Below are 21,937 nucleotides of genomic sequence, written 5' to 3'. Positions count from 1 at the left end.
GTCATCACCTTCGAGATGTTCTACTTTGTCCTTTATTGTGATTTGTCTGTTTACAATGTACGATACCCCTTGTCACATTGACTTTCAACGTAGGCCACATCAAGCTCCACGTGAGATGGCTATGTCAGGTAATGCAGATTCCTACAATGGTAATGAATCTCGCAGTCACTCTATGCAGTGGACCTAGCTAGGTGAATACATGTCAATATATTCGATTCACCAAAAATTCTACACATGCGTAATGTTTTTACTAGTCGTGGTATAGTGTGAGAATCTCACATACCTAGGTATCATGATGTTGTTGTCGATGAGTTCGATTATATATCACTATCACAGAGCATACGTCCACGGGTCTATGATAGGAACATTCAGAAAGCAGACTCCGAACCGTACAATCATATTCTCATCAATACTAAACTAGCTAGTTGAGTTATCAGCGCATGACCAGGCAGCCGAACCACCCGACTCCTGATAGCTCTTAATGATGAGCATAACAGACCCGTAGGTTCCTCCGATCATCAAAAAGGTTCCAGCCACGATGACGAAGACGCACCAGGCGACCATCAGGTACCATGTGAGCGACCTCTTGCTCCTGCTCCAGTTGTCATACAGCCACATGCCACCCATGGGCTGGAAGCACATGGGGGTACCAAGCAAAGCACCGACAAGGGAGACAAGATCACTGAACACCGGAATGGCACTGGCAATGATATATGAGATCAAGCCGACGCCAAAGGTACATCCGATCCAGACCACCCAGTGTGTCATGGTATTTGACGAAAGGTGGCGAGATCCTTGGAGGATGCGGACGAAGAGATACTTGCCCGTAATGTGGATGAAGAGCAATGTACTCGCCAGCAGGCCCGGAAGCGCAAACCCGTAGCTGACCTTCTTCACTACGGGTCCACCCGAGCCAAGAGCGGGAGACGAGACATAGGAGCCGCAGTAATAGTAAATCACCACACCGATGGCAAGGTAGAATCCCGTGACAACCGACTGGCAGATGATGAGGGATCTGTTGAAATGGCGAGGCTCGCGCATCTCCGACGCAAGGGAGAAGAATGCCGGGGTACCGGCATAAGCGAAAACGAGGGTGCAAATGGCGGAGATGGCATCGGTGAAGGAGGGGTTGTTAGCGATCTTGTAGTCTGGAACCCAGACAGTGTCCTTGGGTGCGGCGGCTGGGCGGTCTTGAATGCCCACGGCGACAGTCACGATGAGAACTAGATGTCGAGGGTTAGATTGTGGTTCTGCAACGGCGACGGAAAGCCAAGTGAAGGAAAGGGCACTTGGAAACATACTCGAAGTAAGGATGCAGAACAGGCCCAGCCAGGCAATCCATGAGATACGTCCCAGGGTCTGGATGCTACCCAGGACAAATGAAACAATGAAAGCAATTGCAACGTAGACCGCGGTACAAGTTGCGTGATCACTCACGGCATTCAGCCCGATGGAGATGCCCAGCATTCCAGAGCCAGCCACAAAAATCCACCCTATCAAAGAGGTTAGAAAGTGTGCTCCAAGTGTTGGTTCCATGCGATGACTTACAGAGACAGAATGCAGTTCCGAGAACAATCCGTCCCGGAACTCCACACAGCAAATATCCCACATCATCGATACCATACACCTCCCGATGCCGCAGTTTGAAGCTACCGACGATAAAATCGGACCATGTGGTGATTCCGGCGATGACAATCAGACAGATAACACCTGGTACGACACCGAGAGCATCGAAGGCGACGGGGATGGAGAGGACACCCAAACCGATCTGGGTTTTCATCATGAGGACCGCAGTTCCGAGCCAGCCGACCTATACGTATATAACAAACATGTTAGTTGGCTGCGCAGGTTTGGAATAAACCAGGGAAGAAAGGTCAGGTCCTCGTACATTGCGGTAGTTTGGGCCCTCGCCAGTAATTTCTCCAAAGACAGCATCATGTGCGCCCTCCACGACGTCGCCGTTCTGGGACGGGACTCGCTCGAGGGATTTGTCAGAATTCTTCTCATCATACATGGTGAGGCATAGAGTCCGAGTCAAGGTCGTACAAAGTACAGAGGAAAAGAAAATAAGAATGGAGCTGAGATTCGAAGGGCGCTGGTGTCACTTTATGTGCTTCCCACTTTATGTACTTTTCCACGGTTGACCCCAAGACGGGCTAGGCCCAAATTAGCCACCCCATCTTGGCTGAATCTTGGCCGTCAGGGGCGGCTGTTGATGGGGTACCCCTCGGAATGGGAGGCTGTGCCCAATTCAACCCAGGTACTCACCGGCGAAAACTGCACTAAGCCTAACGGGGCGGCAAGGTTGTCTTACCTAACCCTAGTCGTTATCGCGGTCCCGCCACAATCGACACAGAGGCAAAAGATAAGGCTTATCTTGGTTTTACCAGCCTAATCAGCGCGCTTGGTTCAGCGGCGGCGTTTGCATACTTTCCTCCCCGTTGCTTGATTTCTTTCTGCTTTTTTCTGCTCGCTTTCATCCTACTACTTCCCCAGTCCGTTCCCAACACTGCCAAGTGGCTGCGGGTCATCGTGCTCCCCCAGATTCCGCTGCTCCCCGCATTCGAACCGTCAATCCGTCCAACCCACTTTTTTGAGTGTGGGGAGCCTCTCACATTACGTCGGTCGCCCCCCTAAAATCCCGCAGTTGTTTGGGCAAGTTCCACCGGCCTACGACACTACCATCCCCGGCTAGCATCTTTCCGGAAGGTCGCCTCCACTTTTACGGGCTGCTACAACACATGGGCTCCTTCAGCCGCTGCACACCCGGTTGGTCCGGCTTCCTGCCTTCGATAGGCATGACCTACCACGGAGAAGCCTGCCTCTTCCGCCGTTTGCCACGGCCCGTATCATAGGACAACATAGGCCGTGTGAGAGGAATCCTGACATCTTCGCAGCCATGGCACTGGAAAGGCGTGGATGCGCGCAGTGGTCAAGGCTTCATGAAGGAAGGTGATACCATTTTAGCAACTGAGACACCGCCCCCGAGAGGCGAGGATGCCCAATGCACCTGGAGAGCACCGGCGATGCAACCGACCTGACTCCGGGTGATAGACCCGGTGGTGACCATCATTGCGTAAGCGTGCCCGTGTCCTCATCTCATCAAACCATACCAGTATCTCGGAAATCAGGACTCGTCAGAATCAGGCACCTAGTCGGCAGCTGCATGACATCGTTGATGATGCAGAATGTCAATCAGCCGTGAATCGCGTGGTACTGGTGCAACTAGTGCTCCAAAAAAGGCGCAGATCTGGGCAATTTTACCCTCACCCGGCCCGGGTCGGGCTAGGGGTTAGTTTGCACGCCTCTCGAGATCTGCCCCATGGCTGATCACGCCACAAAGCAGATGTGGTTCTGGCTGGCGAGTCGGTGTAGTCTATCAATTGGCTAATGCCCAGCGATATCTGGTTTTGTTTGCTAATCCTTTTCAGGGGCGAGAGCCGCCAACCTCTCGGCGTGCGGAGGAAGTCGACATCAGCGCCCCGTTGCATGGCTTGGTCTCTTGGGGTACTTGTATGGGCTTTTTTTTCTTTTTCTCAGGGACTGTGCCCTTCAATGCAGCCCGGGCCGGTTACTGCGTTCCCTGTTCTGGACCCGCGGAATAAACATTGGAATGGGAGCGCCACAAAAGCCTAATGCAGCAACGAGCCTGCGGTCTGGACGACCGGGGTGATTAGGTAACCTGATGTGCTCTAGAAACATTCTCGAAGAAAGTAGACTCGCGTTGAGTAACTGACAATAATCAATGATGGGTACACTCGCAAGTATCGAGCTGTCCCTTGCCCCTCTCTTCGAGAGTAAATCAGTCAAAGCGTGCGGCCCTTGCTTTGTTGACGTACAACCACGCACTTGCTTCTCCAGTCTTCAATTGCAACTCAGTATTCATTCCAAAATTCAATCGCCTGAGAATAAGATCAGTATTTCATTCAGGAGCTATTTAAAAAACTAGATGACTTAGTCAATAATCCCTCAGCATCCCTTCAACGAGTAGAAACTACATGGTATCTTCTATTTGGTAGATAAATGTACAAAGGCCGAAGTTCACTCCAAGAGGGTTTCAAGATCCGCCACTCGCTGCGTCCTATCCTCGGCCTTTCTCCTACCAGTCTCACGGAACGCAGCCTGCATGAGCGCTCGCTTGCGCTCCTGGACGTGAATCACGCGCTCCTCAATGGTATCTTCCATGACAAGCCGCCACACGGTCGTCTCCCGGTTCTGCCCGAGGCGATAAACTCGATCGATGGCCTGATCCTCGATGGCCGGTGCCCACCACGAATCACAGAGAATAACTTGATTGCCGGCAACCAGGTTGAGACCAACACTGCACACGTTCAGACTCGCAAGAAGAACAGTGCAAGAGGGGTCGTTGGAGAACATGTTGATGGAGTTGTCGCGTTTGATAGACTGCATGCTGCCATCCACCCGTGCGAATTTGATACTGCGCTGCTCAAGCTGGGGTTCGATGAGCGTCAAGAAAGAAGTCCACTGTGAGAACACGACTGTTTTCGTGTTTTCGGCTTGGCCCTTCGCTGTGAGAACCTTCATGAGCGCCTCGATCTTGGAACTTGGCTTGCTGGCATCCGCGACCGCTGTTGAAGGATCTTCGCCCAGATCGACCACGGGAAAAACCAACACCGATTCATCTTTGATTTCGGCTCGGCAGAGCGGGCATTTGTGCTGGCGAATGATTGTTTCTTTGATGCAACCACTGCAGAAGGAGTGGGCGCACGCAGTGATAACAGGCTCTTCGAGGTTATCCAAGCAGATGGCACAGATCTCTTGGCTCTCAATTGCGAGCTGAAGCAAATCCTGTAGAGCTTTGACGTTCTCCGTAGTAAGAGGCACGACCTTGTTCTCCTCGAGAGTTTTCATGAGCGTCTCAATGCGGTCCTTGCATAGCCCCCAATGATTGCAAACCTGGCGCATGCGTAGGAGTACTTCGAGGAGATTCGAATACGACCCTTGGTTATCCTTGAACTGGAGCAAGGCACCCTTGGCCTCCTGTTGGAGGGCATCGTATTTCTTCTGCTCATGGTCATGGAACTTGACGCGAAGAATACGAGATGTCATCTCCGGAAGTCGGATATCCACGAATTTCATGCTCTTGGTGCGCCGAAGACAGATCGTTGCCATGAGTGCCTCAAGTAGCAGGCGAGCCTCGGGATCGCGACTAGTCAGAGGTCGAATCAAGACACTGTTGAACACCCCGAGATCTTCTAATCCTCCGGACAGCTTCAAGAAGCGAACTTGCGAGTATAAATCCTTGAGGTTGTTGATGATGGGTGTTCCAGTCAATGTCCAACGCGAATCCGCACGCAAGCCCGACGCCGCAAGGGATGCCTTGCTTCGTGGGTTACGAATGGTGTGACCTTCGTCTAGGACCACACGGCGCCAGTGAAGGGAAAAGATGCCCTTTGCTGGTGGTTTATTAGCCTGTGGGTTGAATTCCATGTGAAGGGCGCCGTAGCTTGTGATCACAACATCGTAGTTGGCCAGGTTCTTTGCTTCTTTCTTCCCAGTTCCGTGATAAATGAAAACTTTCGGCGCTGTTTCAGGGCGGGTGTGGTCTTGGATTTGGTTCCGCCAGTTGCTCATCACACCGACAGGAGAAATGATCAAAGTAGTCTTGCTAGAGCTGGGAGTTCGAGGGGTGGGGTTGGCCAGGATCAAAGCGATGGTCTGTAGGGTTTTACCCAGTCCCATGTCGTCAGCTAGAATACCACCACTTGCCAAAGGCGGCTCTGTAGTAGTGGAAAAGTTTGTTGCGATATTGAGATAACTGGATTTGTCATGTTTCCATAGTTGCACAATGGCATCCGAGCCCGGAGCAGGGAAAACGGGCGACTCGCGGCTAATCATCCACTTCAAGCCCTGGCGTTGATATGGAAGCAACGTGGTGGCAAGAGTCTCCGGCGAGTCTGCCATTGGCATTTTCGCCAGGTCGTCTTCCTTCTGACCAAAAGTCTCCACAACGCGGCCAATTTCCCTGGGATTGAAAACTTTGCTTTGGTCCATCAAGTCTTCCAGGCTGTCCTCACTCTTGCCTGTACCTTCTGGGGCTGAAAGATTGGAAAAGGTCGGATCATCATTGGTCTGCCAACCCTGCGCCGCTTGGCCGAGAGCCAGGGCACGAGCATGCGTAGCGGCCGCCTCTTGTTGCCTTCTTTGCTCCTGTTGTTGCTTCTTCCGCTCACGTTCTGCTACATCGATCTCGTGAGCCAGAAGACCATCCACTTTCAAGCGCATCTGGAGCTCTTCGGCCTTGTCCGGATCAGCAGTCCCGTAGAGCTTCAGCATGATAGGGCAAGTAAAGCTTCCGATCGTGCCAGTGAGCACAGCTTCGATAACAATCTCATGGGGGTCCTACTATATCGGTGAGCATATGAAGTATGGGGTTGGAGATCCAGCGGAGCTGACCATGTATTTCGCAAGCTTTGCGGCTACTCCCCGGCCGATATGGCCAATTTGACACCGCATCACATTCTCGACGCAGATCTGGGAAGATTCGAATCAGCAAGTTACAAGCGCAAGGATAAATATTCGGCTACTCACGGCGTTCCTGTCGTACTTGTTCTGAGGCTCCCGTCTCAAGATGACATGTTCACCGCGGGTAGCACGCCCTCGGTAGTAACGCACTCCCACAATCGTGGTTTTAAAACTTCCTGGCAAGCTCGTTAGCACTTTATTTATCAAAGGATACATGAGAGGAGACTTAATGTACCGTAATGTACAAAGTTCGATGTTGCAGCATCATCGGCATCTTCGCTACCCTGAGCAACCTCAGTGGCCTCCGCATCCTCTTCTTCGGCACCAACTACTTGAGGGAGCTGATTCAGAGGGATGTATTCCGTCGTTTCACCGAACCTCTGACCCAGGGAAGCATTGGATGGAGTTGTGGTTTCTGCCGTTCGGCTAGTCTTAGACGCGCGATTTGCACTTTCTTCTAGTCCATCCACAGTTAGAGGTCCCGCATTGGCCTTGCGTTTCGGTCGGGCCATAATAAAAATCTCGTCCTTTGGAGAATGTAGCCTTGATTGAAAAAAGAGCGTGTGGCAGAAAGAAGTGAAAGGTGACTGACTGCGGCCGGACATGTTCCCCATGTTCTCCTGGCTCGAGCATTACGACATGCGCTAGTCCCAATATGGAATCGACGCCAGCCGCGAACACGCGCGCTATCACGTGATGTTGAACGCTTGCTGAACTCGCCTCGTCAGAAAAAGAAAAGAAAAAGCACCTGCACACATTTCGAGGGGCACCGGCCAGCTGTCCCTCAGTTCGCTCTCTTTGCCGTCGAACATCTACGGGCGCTCAATCCCCGTCGAGCAGAACCAGTGATTTTGATGATCCAACTGCATATCTTGTTAGCGCCTCCCTAGAACAATAAGGCAACCCTAACTACGGCCTCCCGCCGCCAGCGGAGCCCTCGCCAGTGTGGTATCAGTGGCCCTTCCACCAAACCACCCTACATATGGCGGACCTCCACTATGAGGAACTAGTCAGATTTCGTGAACGGCAGCTAGAATCGCTGTTGATAGAAGGCGTCTACAAGCCGATACTAGTCCATCACCTTGTTCTCCTGAATCTTCTGCCGCTGATTGGCTTGTTGATACCTCGCCACTCTGCCCGTTATGTCCGCCCATCTATCTTTGCCCTGAGCCTGGGGCTTGCATGGCAGGCTCTCAGATCTCATCGAGCCATTCTTGGCGGAAATGGTTACATGATCGGACTTATGACCGCTTGGTGGCTGGTCTCGAGTGCTGGATTACTTGTGTTTACCGACATCGAACAAGATTGCCGGAGAATCGAAAGAGGTCCTGCAACAACTGGAAAAAGGAAGGATGAGCAAGGCGCCAGATTCCACTGGCAGTCTTATCCACACAGGTTCTCGCATCGCCTTGAATGGTGCGCAGGCTTATTGTTCAATCTGCGAGGGCCTGAATGGAATTGGCGAGCTCCTCACTTGGGTCCTCTCCCTCGGTCAGTTCACCATGAACTCCATGCTGGTTTCACCTCCGACAAGTTCCAAGCAGAGGATGATGCCACATATCCAAGTTCAAAAGCACGTCTCAAACAAGCTTTTCGCACCTGCCTGATCTCCTACCTTTTGCTGGATACACTCAAGGTGGTCATGATGCGAGATCCTTATTTCCGTGGAACGGCCACGGCTGATTCACTACCACCATTTCCATTCTCCTACCTCGAGTCCATTCCCCTGGCCAATCGCTTTTATCGTGTCTTCCTCAGCGCCATGGGTGTCTATGTGGCACTCAACTTCGTCACTTCCTTCAATCCTATTGTTTTTCTCGGGTTAAGCATGGCCTTCCCCAATGCATCCAGAAGCCTGACAGCTGCGCCTCTCGATGCATCTTGGCTATATGCTGATAGCTTTGGGTTTTTCTGCGAACCTATTGCAGACCATGGGTTAGCTGGCTGTTGGGGTCGCTGGTGGCACCAGCTTTTCCGCAACGGTTTCACTGTCACTGCCAATTGGATTCTGAACTTTTTGCCCAACTCGGTGAGGAGAAAGCCAGTGGAGCGCTGTGTTCATGTTATAGTTGCGTTTTTTTTAAGCGGATTCATTCACGCATGTGGGAGTTACACCCAGCTCCCCGAGACCAAGCCTCTTTCCGGTCCGTTTCTTTTCTTTGCGATGCAAAGCGTTGCCGTAATCGGCGAATACATCTTCAAAACCATCGTTTTTCCGAAGCTACCTCTTTCCAACACTCCGAAGTGGCTTCGAAGAACGGCAAATATTGCGTTGACTTTCTCCTGGTTGCTTTTCTCCGGAGCTTGGATCGCTGATGACTTCGCGAGAGGTGGGTTGTGGCTCGTGCAGCCTATACCGGCCTCGCCGCTCGGGTTTGTTACTGGAAATGATTTCTGGGTGTGGAAGGAACCTTGGTTTCAGTCCACATCAGGTGGGTATCGGGTTATATAGACTAGACTGCTCGTATAAACGCACTTAGATTTGAGTATAAACACGTTTCAATATAAGTCCAAAGACTGAATCACATTATGGCACATTACATCACATACATTCAGCGTTGAACTTTTGTCTGGTGTTTCGGCGCTATATACTATTTTCCTGTATGCAGGACATCAAAATATGACTTCACAATGTTGTATCATATACAATTCTCGAAAATATGTATTCAAAGACGCTATCCAGGATTATAATGGAGCTGAATAATGTAGTGTGGCGGACGACTCTCCCTAAGGCCATGTCACAGGGAGGTTGAATATATATAATCGCCTACCCTTCCATTGTGATATCGTCATCGTCTTCATCCTCTGTATCAGGATCCATGTTCAAGGTGGGCAGCTCATCGTCGCTATCGTCAACAGAAAGTTGTGCGGTAGGTTGCGATGAAGTCGAAACAGTTGAAACTTGAGTTTCGAACTGCGGCTGCTTGGGTGCACTCGATGCCTCATAATGCACAGGCAGGGTTGAGGAGCTAGTCATCTGAGTGACAGTGACGGGTGGCTGGGAAGCAGTCGCAGAGGCACTATCTTCAAATCGTGCCTTCTTGGTTTGAGTTGGCTTTTGTTCAGGTATCGAGGCGAATCCTGATGACTGAAGGGTAGACTCCTCGGCGTAGGTCCGTTTGTGAACAGATGGCGCGGCTGGCGTAGGTTCGGGCTGTTGAGGCTCGGCTTCAGGGGCCTTCAAGAAACCTGCGGTTGCCGGTACTGTATTATACGCTTCTTCAGCAATTTCTTCGGCCTCATCAGCCTCTCCCTCCTCATTTGCGGCATACGTGTCAAGCTCCGGAACAGTCATGAGAACTGGCATCCTAGGACGGATCAGAGCTTCAATTTCCATTTGATCGGAGTAGCTCCGGGCCAAGAAGGGAACGATGCTAGCACCGGCCCCACGACCCTTAAACGCTGGAATCGGGTTGAGGACACTGGCAAGCATCGCATCCTTGTCGGCAGTCAGGATGATGGCACGGTCAATCTCAGCCCGGACTGAGGCCGTGAGAAGCTCAGAGGGAACAGACGAGAGCGCAGCACGAAGGAGCCCGGAAGCTGCTCCTCCGGGATAGTTCGAGCTTTCAGGAGACTGCCGGTTGTTCTGGAGGTTGGGGTTCAGAAATGAGTCTGCATTGGTTGTGCCAGGGCCGGCCTTCGATTTCGATTTGGAATCCGCTTGAGGCTTGAATTGCGAGACGGAGTCTCCAGACAAAGGTAGGATATCATGGCAGCAAGAGCGAAGGACATTGGAGATGGAAGCCATGGTCTGCTTCGTCATTGCCGGCCCGTTCAATGACACGAGGGGCTGAAGTAGTCCATAAGTGGCCAAGCGAACATCTTTACTGAATTTTTCGTTTCGGAAAACCCAGGTGGCTTGATCCAAGATGGATTGGGTGATGGACGTAGTGCTGTTTTCAAGCACGCCGACAACTTGCGCAAGCAACTCCATCACAGCAATGTGGATCCGAGGCAATTCCGTCCAGAGCTGCTCTCGCTCCTCCCGTCCAATCTGAGGGTTAGCCCGTGCCCCGGAGGCTTCCCCATTTGCCGGAACGACCACCGAGGTAAGCCGCGAGGTCAGATCGAGGATTGATCCTAAGGGAATGGCGATGCCGGAGGCAGATGGCATGGAGATGAAGCCAGCGAGGATCCTCAGAAGTGAGAGGATCCTATCAGTTCCGTTATGGATACCTTCCCACCTGGGCAGACCCAGATGGTCCGCGCTTCCATCGCCCACTTCTTTGGTGTAACTGATTCTTGTCGGAATTAGGGACGCATCAACAGATTCCCACTGTTCCACCACAGCGCGGAACACATGATCAACCGCCCGATGAAGAGACAGTATAGTTGAGCGGCAATCATCGGACCAGCCAGAGCCAGATTTGTCTTTGGGCGCGCATTTGTACAAAGATGCAAACAACTGCTCCGCGACATCAACCACCGGCTCCGGGTAGAACATGGGCGGAGCAACACCAAGAATCTCTGTGAGCAACGAACGAAGCTGCGAACCAAAGGGACGGAAGATTGTAGGGTGGCGAGGAATCAATTCCAAAATCGCATGAAGTACAATCTCCATGAACGGCGAATTCGGTTTGGGTTTGCGGCTGGAGCCTGAGGGCAGCTTGGCGAGGGTTGAAACAAGGTTCAAGGCAGCAGTGACAAACCCAGGCAGGTGCGGAGTTGTGATTTCACGGACAAGAGTCGGATACTGGTAGGTGAGGTGGAAAATGCGAGTCAAGGTAATAATACACATCTTTCTCGTGGAGATAGGATCCGGCTTCTATCAACACCGATCAAAGTTAGTCAACTGAGCAGATTGAATCTCAAACTGCTTATAGGACAATTCATACCGCCAGGATACCAATCAAGCTGCGAACAATGGGCTCGTATCCCCGCAAAATCTCCCATTGGCCTGCCTCGACAGTTGCCTTCACCAAGACGACGGCCGTCCATCGTCCTTCGACGCTGCGATCCTGCAACAGACTAGCCAGGCGAGTCTTCAACTTGTGGATCTGAACAGCATTGTCCGAGTCTGTTTTGCCCGGTTTCTGATTCTGCGGTGCCGACAGAAGCTCGGCGCAATCATTCAACGAGGTTGCAAGAAACGAAGCTATCGAAGGCAATTGCTCAACGGGCGTAGTGGTCAGGCGGTGTGTGACCGCACGCAATGTTGTGGACGCCATTGCAACCGGTGCAAAGCTTCCAAACGGTTCTCACAGGCTTTGCAAGACACGAAAGCAGGACCGTCGGCGAGGAAGATCGTTGTAGAAGAGGGAAGGTTCTTATCGGTAATTTTTTTCGGGCGGAACCAACCGTCCAAAACCAAAAGCTTGGGCCACATGAAGCCGAGGCCGTAAATTACGGTTACGGCGTTACCAGCACTCCACACCCCTGGGCGATCATTCTTGGGCCTGATGATGCCGCGCTGGACTGCGCATGGCCTTCTGTCCTTCTACACCTCCCTCCGCGCATTCTTAGCACTCCTCCTGAACCATGGCGGTAAGTTGGTGAACTCTCAATGTCGTCTCAGCGACTCTTTTCTTCGTCTCTCTCCGAGCTATACTGACACGTGCGAGTAGGGAGGTAATGCCGAGAAGGGACAACGCTACATCGCGTCCTTGGACCAGGCGCGGGCCCAGGGTAAATGGGACGAAGTGCCTGAATTGATTCGCAAGGTCACCAAACATGCGCCTCAGCGAACCTGTATGTTTGCGATTGATTCGTTATCCCACACGCACCGGCGGAAGCTAACAAGGGTGATCTCTCCTCCAGGTGTCATCCAAACCGCAACAGCGGAGACTCGAGTGGTTGCATTTCTACAGCAAAGGCCGGCCACCGATTCTACTACGACGCCTCATCTTCCCGAATTGATTCCGGCCTTGCTGACGACGATCGAGAACAACGATGGAACCTTGCAGGAGATCCTCCAGGCACAGGTCTGCCTTGGATGGATCCATTGGACCCTCAACGAGCCAGGACTGGCAGCTGCGCGCCTTCCAAAGGACTTCACTGCGACGGTCGATACCTTGACAGCCGATGGGCAGACTCTGTCCCCATGGACCGAGGTCTGCCTGGTCAAAGGATGCTATCTGAAGGGTATGCTGTGTTTATAATCTGGTCATATTGAAAGACCGACTCGCTGACCACAGTTATAGGTTCCGCCCAGTCAGCAGTAGCTCCTGTTGAGGAGATTCTGGAGACGTTCGCCTCCTTAGCTCTGTGGCTCGAAAAAGGACAGCTTGCTACGTCCAACCAGCAGTTCCTAAGCTGGTCCGAAACTATGATGGGAAGAGGTGCCTTGATTGCGACCGAAGCAGCCACAAACAACACCCCATACTCCGATCCCAGACATGTGGAGATTGCGCTCCGACTATTTCGACTGTGGGCTGCTCTTCCCGCCGTCAAACAGGGAAATGCCCCCAACAAGGCCGCCTTCGCAGACAACTCAGGAGCACTCTCGCGCCCTGTGATCTGGAAAGCCTACTATGGTTTTCTGACGACTGTCCTTCAGGACGACCTGATCTACACGCCTCCCATCGAAGCCATTCCCGAGCGCCCCCAGCTTGCTAGTGAACTGCGCCGCATTGAATCGATTTGTGAGAACAACCTCCTCCGGGAGGTCAAATTCCCCACCGCCAGTTCCAACAATTCCCAAGTCGAGGAGTGGGTGGAACAGGTAATCAGCAACTGGGAAGTGCTTTGTGGACCCCACTGGCAGGATCAGGACCTCGGCGAAGGGGGGTCAGAATGCCGTGGGCAGGAATGTTTTGGATGTAAGCAGTAATGATTGACATTCCTCATCCAACCACTGACACTCTATCTAGATCCTATACAGGGCAGCAACCAAGACCTACCACTCCCATTTGATTCTAAGACGACTGTTCCATGTTCACTCGGCGTTGGCCGACTTTGATCTCGCAATCCAGGCTCTGGAGTCTTACATCGAGATCGTCACCGCTGCCAAGGAAAGAGCAGAGAAGGCGGCCGAGTATGGCGAATTGGAAAAGGATGAGATCCTCTTGCAGACTCTTTCCGAGGGTGTCACTCTTCTGACCTGCCTCGGTTCCTTCGAAGAGGCCGAGAAGGCCAAGAATTTGACGGAACTCATCAGAGAATACATCGAGAAGCACGAGACGAACCGAGCGAATGGCCAAGCTAATGGCAAGTTGCTGCTGTCTCAGGGACCCAGTACCCCCGACTTTGCGGACATCCCGTCATCCGTGCTTGCCATGGCTTATCGATCTGTTGGTATTGGACTTGCCAATTGGGCAAATTATACTGCACAGAATGAATCTCGGGACTTGATTCGGGGAGAAGCGATCGATTATTTGGAGAAGAGCGTGGCTCCGGAGCTGGGAAATCAATTGAGCTATGCCTCTCTCTACACGCTGTCTTTGGTGCTTGCTGAAAACAGAGACCTCGATACTGCAATTAGCTATGTCAAGTCGGCCCTTACGTCAAACGACTCACCTAGCACCGAGGATCTTGCCCAAGAACGCGATCTTGTGCCGCTTTGGCATCTGCTTGCACTGCTACTCAGTGCAAAGCAAGAATTCGATATCGCTGAGCGTTCGTGCGAAGCAGCTTTTGAGCAATTTCCATCGGAGATCTTCCCAAAGAGCAGCCGCGAGCGACGTTCTTCGAGACATTCACACTGCAAGGACCATGGGTCTAATGGCCCTAAGCGATCGCTTCTCAGTCGATTGTCGGGCCGCGAAAAGGAACGCATTCTTCAAACTCGCATCACGCAGCTTGCCTTCGTTGAGCTCCTGGAGGGCCCCGAAGCTGCTGTCAACCAAACTGAACAGTTATTGAGTCTTTTCAGCTCTTTGTTTAGTGACCTGAATCTTGATAACGGGGGCACGAAAGCGAAACCGGACAACCTTGTGCCTCCAAAGAGTTCTGCAGGTACAACCAAGAGCTTCAGAAGCAGTATCTTCAGTCGAAACAGATCATCCCAGCTGCCGGACCGTCGAGCTGATCAGACAGCTGGAGCTCCCGCGGTGCCACCAATCCCCAATGGCCACAGCACTGGGAACGATGCGCCTGCCATCCATATCACCGATGAAGACCATGAGAGCCAACAAGAGCAACAATCTTCTCTTGTTCGATCGGACTCGAAGAGGCTAAGAAAGCGCAGTAGCAGTTTCCACAGCAGACAGGAGAAGCCCAGAGAGCAGGTGCATCCGCCGCTGCCAAGCGGAATGGAATCTCCGGACATGGTTGGCATTGCGGTTTCTGGAAACGCATCGCCTGTCTCCCCGGCGCCTTCACCGAGTGGCAAGCAGCCTCTACAGCCTATCGCGCATAACATTCATCATAAGCAGCAGCCGGCTCCGGCTGGCCATGAGCGCCAACCACCTGTTCAAGATACTCGTCTTCCAAATTCTCGTCGATTCGACTCCCCCACCAACGCTATCACCAAATTTTCCACCCTTCAGTCCAACAAGCATGCTCTCGGCTTGCTTGTTAAGATCTGGCTCATAATTGCCGGATTGTACCGTCGGGCCTCATTATTTGATGATGCTCGTGAGGCATGCGAGGAAGCTGGCAAGCAAGCTGCTCGAGTCGAAATCGTTGCCTCATCTCACGAATCTTCAGCGTGCTCTTTCAGCAAGCGTGGTTGGGGTAATGCCAAGAGCTCGGAGGAGCTTTGGGCTGACGTCTACGCTGAGCAAGGCCTTCTATACCAGGCTCAATCGAAGCCTCACCAGGCTATTAAGCAATTCGAAGATGCTCTTTTGCGATTCCCCGACCACCCCACAGCGACTATCGCACTCGCAAACCTTCTCCTGGACGTGTGGGACCAGACGCTTCCCCTTGAGCCCACGAACGCCGATATCGACCTTGACGCTTCGCGTATTTCGCTACTTTCTGAGCTGCCCAAATTGAAATCCGCCAAGGCCGTGTCGACCGATGAATTGAAACTCACCAATGACGACAAGCGCTCGAAATCTGAGGCCGCTGTCTCTGCTCACGATGTTGAGCCTAAGCACCTCCATCGTCTTGCGGCTCGTGATCGCGCCTATGGTCTCCTATCTGCGCTGACCAAATTGGGCAGCTCATGGGATAACTCTGATGCATGGTTCGCACTGTCGCGAGCCTACGAGGCTGGCGAGCAAACCGAGAAACTCAAGGAGGTTCTATGGTGGTGTATTGAACTTGAAGACCGCCGACCTATTCGTCACTGGTCGAATATCGGATCGGGTCTTTATGTTCTCTGAAAAGGGTTAAGGTTTTGAAAATGCGCGTTTGTTTTTATAATATATTCTTGTATCTACTTGATCTTCCCCCTGCTGGTTTCTGGATTTCCCCTTTCATCACCTTCAACAATTGAGATACCATGTCGATAGCACCGGATTAGGACCTAATAGTATGGCCAAACGGACATGGTTGCCAGCGAACTTCAAAAATGCAAACAATTTCCAAAAAGACTGGTATTCAGTGTGACCACAACTCGTCTTTGTATTTTTAGGCATCTATCAGTTCTTCACAATCGGACTGGGCTTTTAACTGTCCGAGTATATTACCCTAGGGTAGAAGAACAGACTTTCTGCTCAGCATAAAAACTTGAACCATGTGAAAGCCCATTTATTCGCCTCGACTCGCGAGGCATCAGTACACTATACTGAGTAGGTGAGCATGCAGATGATTATTCAGGTGACTGGGTAGATGAACAGGTAGATGATTAGATGGATGACCGGGTAAGTAATCAGCTACAAAGTAGGTAGCTAGGTAAGATGTCGCATCCAAAAGGGCAAGACCACAGTGAAGATGGCATCTGATGGCATGTGGTACCGTGGTTGACCAAGTTTCTAGTTGAATATCAGAGAACGTCATGGTATGTGGTAGAAGTAACCTCAGGAGATTTTCAGAATTGTCTCTTGCAAAACCAACTAGTAGTAGCAAACGTTATGTACATCCCTTGGTATATAGCCCTTATGCCGAGCTCCAAAGGTTTTAAAGAAGAAAACGGATTCTAATCAGATTTCCAAATTTGTATTCACCTCCTCAAACGTCCCATTTGGTCGATTGATTTACCGCGGGGCAGCGACAGGAGTCCAAGCGGAGTACTTGGGGCGGGTGCTATAAGCGAGGTTAGTCTCCAAAAAAACATGACTCCCAGGCTTTACGTAGGTTGAACGTACGTAGAGTAGGTCTTGAAAGCAGCGCGGCTGAGAGTGAGGTTGGGACGGTGCTCGGGGATCTCCCAGGTGCGGTGGCCCGACTGGAGGATCTTGTCGGCGGTTGGGGGAGCGTCCACCATGTAAGAGATCCAGGCGTGCCTAAAGTCCTAGTCAGTTCTGATCATGGCCTCTCTCCCTGGGCACGGAGATTCGTTCGAGCGGAGCTTACCAGCCAGGCTCAATCTGGCAGGGCATGTATTCATGCTCCTTGTAGTCAACCCATCGTGTTCGGACTATATGCAGTCAACCATTCAGTATTTCCTGCGACTGTCGATTGTATGTGGTTGAATGTAGTTCTTACGGGGCAGCTCCTCGGTCATGTTCTCGTAGTACTTGTTGCCGAAACGGTCGGTTCCGATCAGAGTACCGGCCTTGGTATCACCTATGAGATTGCGCGAATTAGTAAAGCACCACTCCCAAGGCAAATCCCACAATGGAGCAACATACCGATGTACTGTGAAAATCAAACAGTTCGTCTGGTCAGTCTCTTGTCCGTGGTATCCTGCTTGTCTCCCAGGGCTCGCGGCGTCAATCATACCAGCATCTGATGGAAATAATCCTGTGGCAGCCTGTTAGCATTGGGTTTTGGCGCAGAAAAGATAGCGGACGACAAACCTTCACGCCGACCCGGCGGAGGTTGCGCAGAGTACGCGTAATAGTCGACATCGTGGGGGGTGCAACGGGAGAAGAAGTGGTTCAACGTTGCCCGGCAGCGATGGAAGGAAGTGAGGAACGAAGTCGCTGTGTTTGTCATGTTTGCATCCACCTTCCTGATTCAGAAACCTCCAGCTCTGCGGACTTGGCGGACTTTCTGGACTTTCGGAGGAAACCTGGCAATGTTCAGTCGTATTGGAAGCCAGGCGCTTCGCTGCGCAGCTCGTCGCCCTGCTGCCCGCCGGAGGCTCTGCTATCGCAACTTTTCGGCGCATACCGGCCCAAATGCTGCCCCTGCTTCTGCACCGTCACCGCTCGGCAGCATCACTGTCGAGCTCGATCGCATCGCGCCACGATTCGAGATTCCAGCGTCCCAGGTCACCATTCTTGACTCTCCGTCGAATTTCTATTCTACTTTGAAGGTGCGATATTTGCTCTGAAACGTGTTAATGAGTGTGGCGTTGCTAATGAACAGTTTCCCTTCGCAGTCCAAAATCCTTAATGCCCGCCGCCGCGTTTACCTATCGACGCTATATATTGGCAAAACGGAGTTTGATCTCATCGAGACCTTGTCGCAGGCGCTACGTGACAATCCAGATCTCAAGGTTTCGGTCCTCACTGATGCGTTGCGCGGCACACGCGAAACCCCGAACCCGTCATCCGCATCGTTACTGTCCTCCTTGGTGGAAAAGTATGGACCAGAACGAGTTGAGATTCGCATGTTCCACACTCCTAATCTGACGGGCTTGCGGAAGAAGTGGATTCCTCGCCGGATAAATGAGGGTTGGGGTCTGCAGCACATGAAGCTGTACGGCATCGACGATGAGATCATCCTTTCTGGGTATATATGCACGCAGCCCTCGTCGGATCCCTCTTATGCTGATAATATACTCCCAGGGCAAACCTCTCTTCGGACTATTTCACCAATCGCCTGGACCGCTACCACGTATTCAGCTCTAAGGAGATTACTGAATATTATGCTCGCATCCACCATGCGGTCTGCAGCCTCAGCTTTCAGGTCCTGCCAGACCCTCACAACAATACAGGATATCTCTTGGACTGGCCCAATTCCAATGGTGCACCGTCACCACTTGATAGCCCCCAGGACTTCATTGGCTACGCCTCAACCGTCTTGAATCCGCTTATCCAGGCTTCCGACAACAAGCCTGCTGTTCCATCCTCATCAAGCCAAACCTATGTGTACCCCGTGGCCCAGTTCACTCCTCTCTTAAAGCCAGACACCTCTACAGAGTTCCCCGCCGTCACCAGTATCTTGCGTCTCTTGTCTCAATCATCAGCGTTCGCCGGGGCTCGCTGGCTCTTCACGGCTGGATATTTCAACATCCACCCTGTCCTCTCCTCGCTCTTGATATCCAGCACTTCAGCCGTCTCCAAGTCCTCATCGACCACCCAGGGCACGGTCTTGACAGCTTCCCCCTGGGCCAATGGATTTTACGGGTCTTCTGGGATTTCAGGCATGCTCCCTGCCGCTTACACGCACCTCTCTGCGCGCTTCCTCGACCGTGTTGCCGAGGCCCAAGCCACAAATTCCATCCAACTCAAGGAATGGCAACGCGGTATCGTCGGCACTCCTGGGGGCTGGACCTACCACGCCAAGGGACTTTGGATTACCCTGCCCCACGAAGAGAACCCTAGCTTGACCTTTGTCGGTAGCAGCAATTACACAAAGCGAAGCTACAGCCTTGACATTGAAGTCGGAGCGCTAGTCGTGACGAACGACCAAAATTTGAAGCAAAAGCTGGGTGAGGAGACCAAGTGGCTGCAAGAAGACTCCAAGGCTATATCTAGGGAAGACCTGATGCGCACAGAGCGACGAGTCGGATGGAATGTGCGACTGGCGATGTGGATTGTCGAGAAGGTCGGCGGCGCTCTCTAATTTCCCCTGAGCCATTTGCATTCAGTGTGTATAAACTATATTTCCCCATTGGGGGACCTCCCGCTTGTACAATAGATCTGATCATCGTGGCTGTCCCGCGGGATCACGCCATCAGGAACATATCACTCAAATTAGTCATAATTTATCTAGCGTTCTACTCTTTCTTACATACCCTGAGGAAAAAACCTCAATTCAACAACATTCGTCCCATCTGGCGATTTATCATGTCCTTATCCGCCTCGACTTTACCTTCAATCATCGCTTCCAAAAAATGGTTCGGCTTCGACCTCGATGACACCCTCCATGAATTTCGAAAAGCCTCCGCACAGGCTTCGCAAAGTGTATTCGAATCAATACATGCACAGTACGGAATTGGCATCGATTCCTTGAAATCAAGCTATAGCCAAGTACTGCAAACAACAACCGCAGGTGCCTTTACAGATGGACGTACGTCGACAGACTATCGACGCGAAAGATTTACGCGTCTTCTCCAAACTCATGGAATCAATGACGCGAACCAAGACACTGATGTCGAATCCCTCTTGACTATTTACAAGTCGTCCTTGAAATCTAGCCTGGCCCTCAAAGCGGGTGCCCTTTCTTTTCTTCGAGCTATACAAGACCGTGGCAAGAAGATTATCGTTGTAACCGAGGGCCCTGCTGATGCGCAAGAGTGGACTATTCGAGAACTGGGCTTAGAGCCTCTTGTGGATGTGGCTGTTACCACCAACGAGATTGGCAAGTCGAAAGTCGAAGGTCTTTTTAGTATTGTGCTTTACAAGTATGATATTAACCGCGAAGAGATTATTTACTTCGGTGATAATGCGATTCGTGATATAAAGGCATCTCAAGAAGAGGGTATTGTCGCTGTGCTCTATGATGAGAAGCAGAATAATCAGCTTTCTGACAAGTTTTCATTACGAATCAATTCATGGAAGGCCATGCAGGACATACTCGAGCTAGAAAGTTAGAAATGTCCATCAATTCAACTTTTAATCTAGGAGGTACATCAACCGAAACTACCTAGGGTATGCATAAAGAATATCTTCAATGGAAGAAATAGTAGTAACCAAACGCCGTTTCATGATAGGGGAATCCATTCAATGTCGTGTCATAGCAGTGCCGTGTGTCCATTTATGCGCGTCCCGGAACTTTGCTGGAAGGGTTGAAACGAGCAGGGCCTAGACCAGAGCGAACCTCGTCAAGCATGCGAATGCCAATGGCCTCATTTCCGTTCTTGCCGCGCTTGTTTTTAGTTCCCTTGCGCTTGGCCTGGGCGCTAGTATTGTCATCCCAGTTAGCCAGGAAGTCATCCATGACATTGTGGAAGTCACTGCGCGAGACATTGGCGCCGCCGGCATCAACCAGACTGGGCGCTTGGGAGGAGGTAGTCGACATGCCAGTCATGCCAGTGGCACCGGTCATACCACTGAGCACCGACATGCTGTCATCATATTCATCTTCCTCGTCAAGGGAGTAGAGGGCCTCAACCTTGTCGAACCGGTCATCGAGAAGACGGTGTCCCTCGGTACGAGCCAGAGCAGACGATGTCATCGAATAAGCAGAAGGGTTGGTCATGGCACCCTTGCGCTTCTTGCGCCGGATCGGGGTTCCTCCGGCTGTGAAAGCCGTTGATGCGGCCGTCTGAGAGGGGGCGATTGTGGGAGCAGCTGGGGCAGCAGTCTTGCCGGCTTTGGCGTCCTTCTTGAACTTGGCAAATTCGTGCATCCAGCCTTGATCTTGCGGTTGCAGATCTGGGGCTGGGCGATCGTGTTCAGGGAGTTCACCGGGCTCAAGGTCCCGAGCATCATCCGTGTCGGCATCATGCTCGACATTGGTGTTGTCCATCTGCACTGGCGCCTTCTCGGTCGCATCTGATTCCCATCCTTCGTCTTCTTCATCGTGATCGAACATAGTATCCTCCCAGTCTCCCTGCTCAATTTCCTCTCCGCCCTTCGTCAACTCGCCAAAAACGTCATCGTCGTCGTCGTCAACGAAGGCCTCGTCCTCCAGAGCCTCCAGCGCTTCTCGTAGACGTGGATCCATATCAGGCTGGAAACCAGCGATCGCGTCGGGAACATTCTGTTGATCCTGGTATGTCGGCTTCCGCGTGTACGCTGTCGTAGTCGAGCGCATGTCTCCATACTCGGATCCATTGACACTGGGCTCGTCGTTCAACGAGGCCTGGGCCAAAGCATCCTCCAACTTCATTCCCTTGACCTTGGCCTTTCCTTTCTCGGGCTTGGCCTCCACGAAGTAGGAGTCACCGCTACCGGTACCAAGCTCGCGCAAGTGCTGCATGTAGTCATAGCGGGAGTCATCGTAGTAGATACCATAATTGGCAGCCTCTCCCTCGTTGCGGCGGATTGCCTCTTGGTTGAATTCGTTCTGAAGTTCGGCGAGGTTGCGGGAGGGCTTCTGCGAAGTCGAAGAGGCCGATGAGCGAGCAGGCGCAGGGCCGCCGACATGGTGAAGGACTCGGTCGTCCGCTTCGGGGTCGTGAATTAACGGATCATTCTGGGAACGGTGAAAGAGCTGGAAGGTGCTCGCCTGCTTCTTGTCGCTTCGAAAAAGTTAGTATAGTATCTTTTCGAAAGAAACTCGGAGAGCACTTACATCCACTGGCGGGGCGGCATGATTGCTGGCAGTGTTGGACTCAAAGTTGGACCATCGCGAAAAAAAGATCAAAGTGGGATAGGATAGATAGGGTCACGTGGCGCCGAGC

The 21,937-nt window shown here is 52.0% G+C and overlaps 9 protein-coding genes across 9 annotated transcripts; 4 read left to right on the top strand and 5 right to left on the bottom strand.

Annotated features, from left to right (window-relative positions):
* Nucleotides 1-417: 417 nt before the first annotated feature.
* N7532_006791 (uncharacterized protein) lies at nucleotides 418-2,014 on the bottom strand (the record flags this gene model as incomplete). The annotated part of the gene is made up of 3 exons (XM_056619285.1): nucleotides 418-1,493; nucleotides 1,549-1,810; nucleotides 1,889-2,014. 3 exons carry the CDS (start codon nucleotides 2,012-2,014, stop codon nucleotides 418-420), a joined length of 1,464 nt encoding a protein of 487 aa, XP_056475444.1.
* Nucleotides 2,015-4,041: 2,027 nt separating this feature from the next.
* On the bottom strand, nucleotides 4,042-6,998 carry N7532_006790 (DEAD/DEAH box helicase; the record flags this gene model as incomplete). Its single annotated transcript, XM_056619284.1, has 4 exons — nucleotides 4,042-6,363; nucleotides 6,418-6,495; nucleotides 6,553-6,662; nucleotides 6,722-6,998. 4 exons carry the CDS (start codon nucleotides 6,996-6,998, stop codon nucleotides 4,042-4,044), a joined length of 2,787 nt encoding a protein of 928 aa, XP_056475443.1.
* A 470-nt stretch (nucleotides 6,999-7,468) lies between these two features.
* Nucleotides 7,469-8,938, top strand: N7532_006789 (wax synthase family protein; the record flags this gene model as incomplete). The annotated part of the gene is made up of 1 exon (XM_056619283.1): nucleotides 7,469-8,938. The coding sequence occupies one exon, from the start codon at nucleotides 7,469-7,471 to the stop codon at nucleotides 8,936-8,938; it is 1,470 nt and encodes a 489-aa protein (XP_056475442.1).
* Nucleotides 8,939-9,253: 315 nt separating this feature from the next.
* Nucleotides 9,254-11,657, bottom strand: N7532_006788 (RIX1/PELP1 family protein; the record flags this gene model as incomplete). The annotated part of the gene is made up of 2 exons (XM_056619282.1): nucleotides 9,254-11,254; nucleotides 11,325-11,657. The coding sequence occupies 2 exons, from the start codon at nucleotides 11,655-11,657 to the stop codon at nucleotides 9,254-9,256; spliced, it is 2,334 nt and encodes a 777-aa protein (XP_056475441.1).
* Nucleotides 11,658-11,967: 310 nt separating this feature from the next.
* Nucleotides 11,968-15,698, top strand: N7532_006787 (uncharacterized protein; the record flags this gene model as incomplete). Its single annotated transcript, XM_056619281.1, has 4 exons — nucleotides 11,968-11,973; nucleotides 12,054-12,570; nucleotides 12,630-13,215; nucleotides 13,310-15,698. 4 exons carry the CDS (start codon nucleotides 11,968-11,970, stop codon nucleotides 15,696-15,698), a joined length of 3,498 nt encoding a protein of 1,165 aa, XP_056475440.1.
* An 813-nt stretch (nucleotides 15,699-16,511) lies between these two features.
* N7532_006786 (complex I NDUFA12 subunit family protein) lies at nucleotides 16,512-17,327 on the bottom strand (the record flags this gene model as incomplete). The annotated part of the gene is made up of 7 exons (XM_056619280.1): nucleotides 16,512-16,560; nucleotides 16,623-16,760; nucleotides 16,831-16,894; nucleotides 16,963-17,043; nucleotides 17,109-17,115; nucleotides 17,200-17,220; nucleotides 17,277-17,327. The coding sequence occupies 7 exons, from the start codon at nucleotides 17,325-17,327 to the stop codon at nucleotides 16,512-16,514; spliced, it is 411 nt and encodes a 136-aa protein (XP_056475439.1).
* Nucleotides 17,328-17,497: 170 nt separating this feature from the next.
* Nucleotides 17,498-19,212, top strand: N7532_006785 (CDP-diacylglycerol--glycerol-3-phosphate 3-phosphatidyltransferase; the record flags this gene model as incomplete). The annotated part of the gene is made up of 3 exons (XM_056619279.1): nucleotides 17,498-17,737; nucleotides 17,804-18,156; nucleotides 18,213-19,212. The coding sequence occupies 3 exons, from the start codon at nucleotides 17,498-17,500 to the stop codon at nucleotides 19,210-19,212; spliced, it is 1,593 nt and encodes a 530-aa protein (XP_056475438.1).
* A 224-nt stretch (nucleotides 19,213-19,436) lies between these two features.
* N7532_006784 (HAD family hydrolase) lies at nucleotides 19,437-20,183 on the top strand (the record flags this gene model as incomplete). The annotated part of the gene is made up of 1 exon (XM_056619278.1): nucleotides 19,437-20,183. The coding sequence occupies one exon, from the start codon at nucleotides 19,437-19,439 to the stop codon at nucleotides 20,181-20,183; it is 747 nt and encodes a 248-aa protein (XP_056475437.1).
* Nucleotides 20,184-20,346: 163 nt separating this feature from the next.
* N7532_006783 (ribosome biogenesis protein LTV1) lies at nucleotides 20,347-21,848 on the bottom strand (the record flags this gene model as incomplete). Its single annotated transcript, XM_056619277.1, has 2 exons — nucleotides 20,347-21,775; nucleotides 21,829-21,848. 2 exons carry the CDS (start codon nucleotides 21,846-21,848, stop codon nucleotides 20,347-20,349), a joined length of 1,449 nt encoding a protein of 482 aa, XP_056475436.1.
* Between the last annotated feature and the right edge of the window lie 89 nt (nucleotides 21,849-21,937).

This window comes from Penicillium argentinense, assembly GCF_028826775.1.
Source record: "Penicillium argentinense strain IBT 30761 chromosome Unknown utg000005l_segment0_segment0, whole genome shotgun sequence".
NCBI classification, from domain to species: domain Eukaryota; kingdom Fungi; phylum Ascomycota; class Eurotiomycetes; order Eurotiales; family Aspergillaceae; genus Penicillium; species Penicillium argentinense.
The sequence above is the reverse complement of the archived record's forward strand: the minus strand, read 5'-3'. Positions and strand labels throughout refer to the sequence as shown.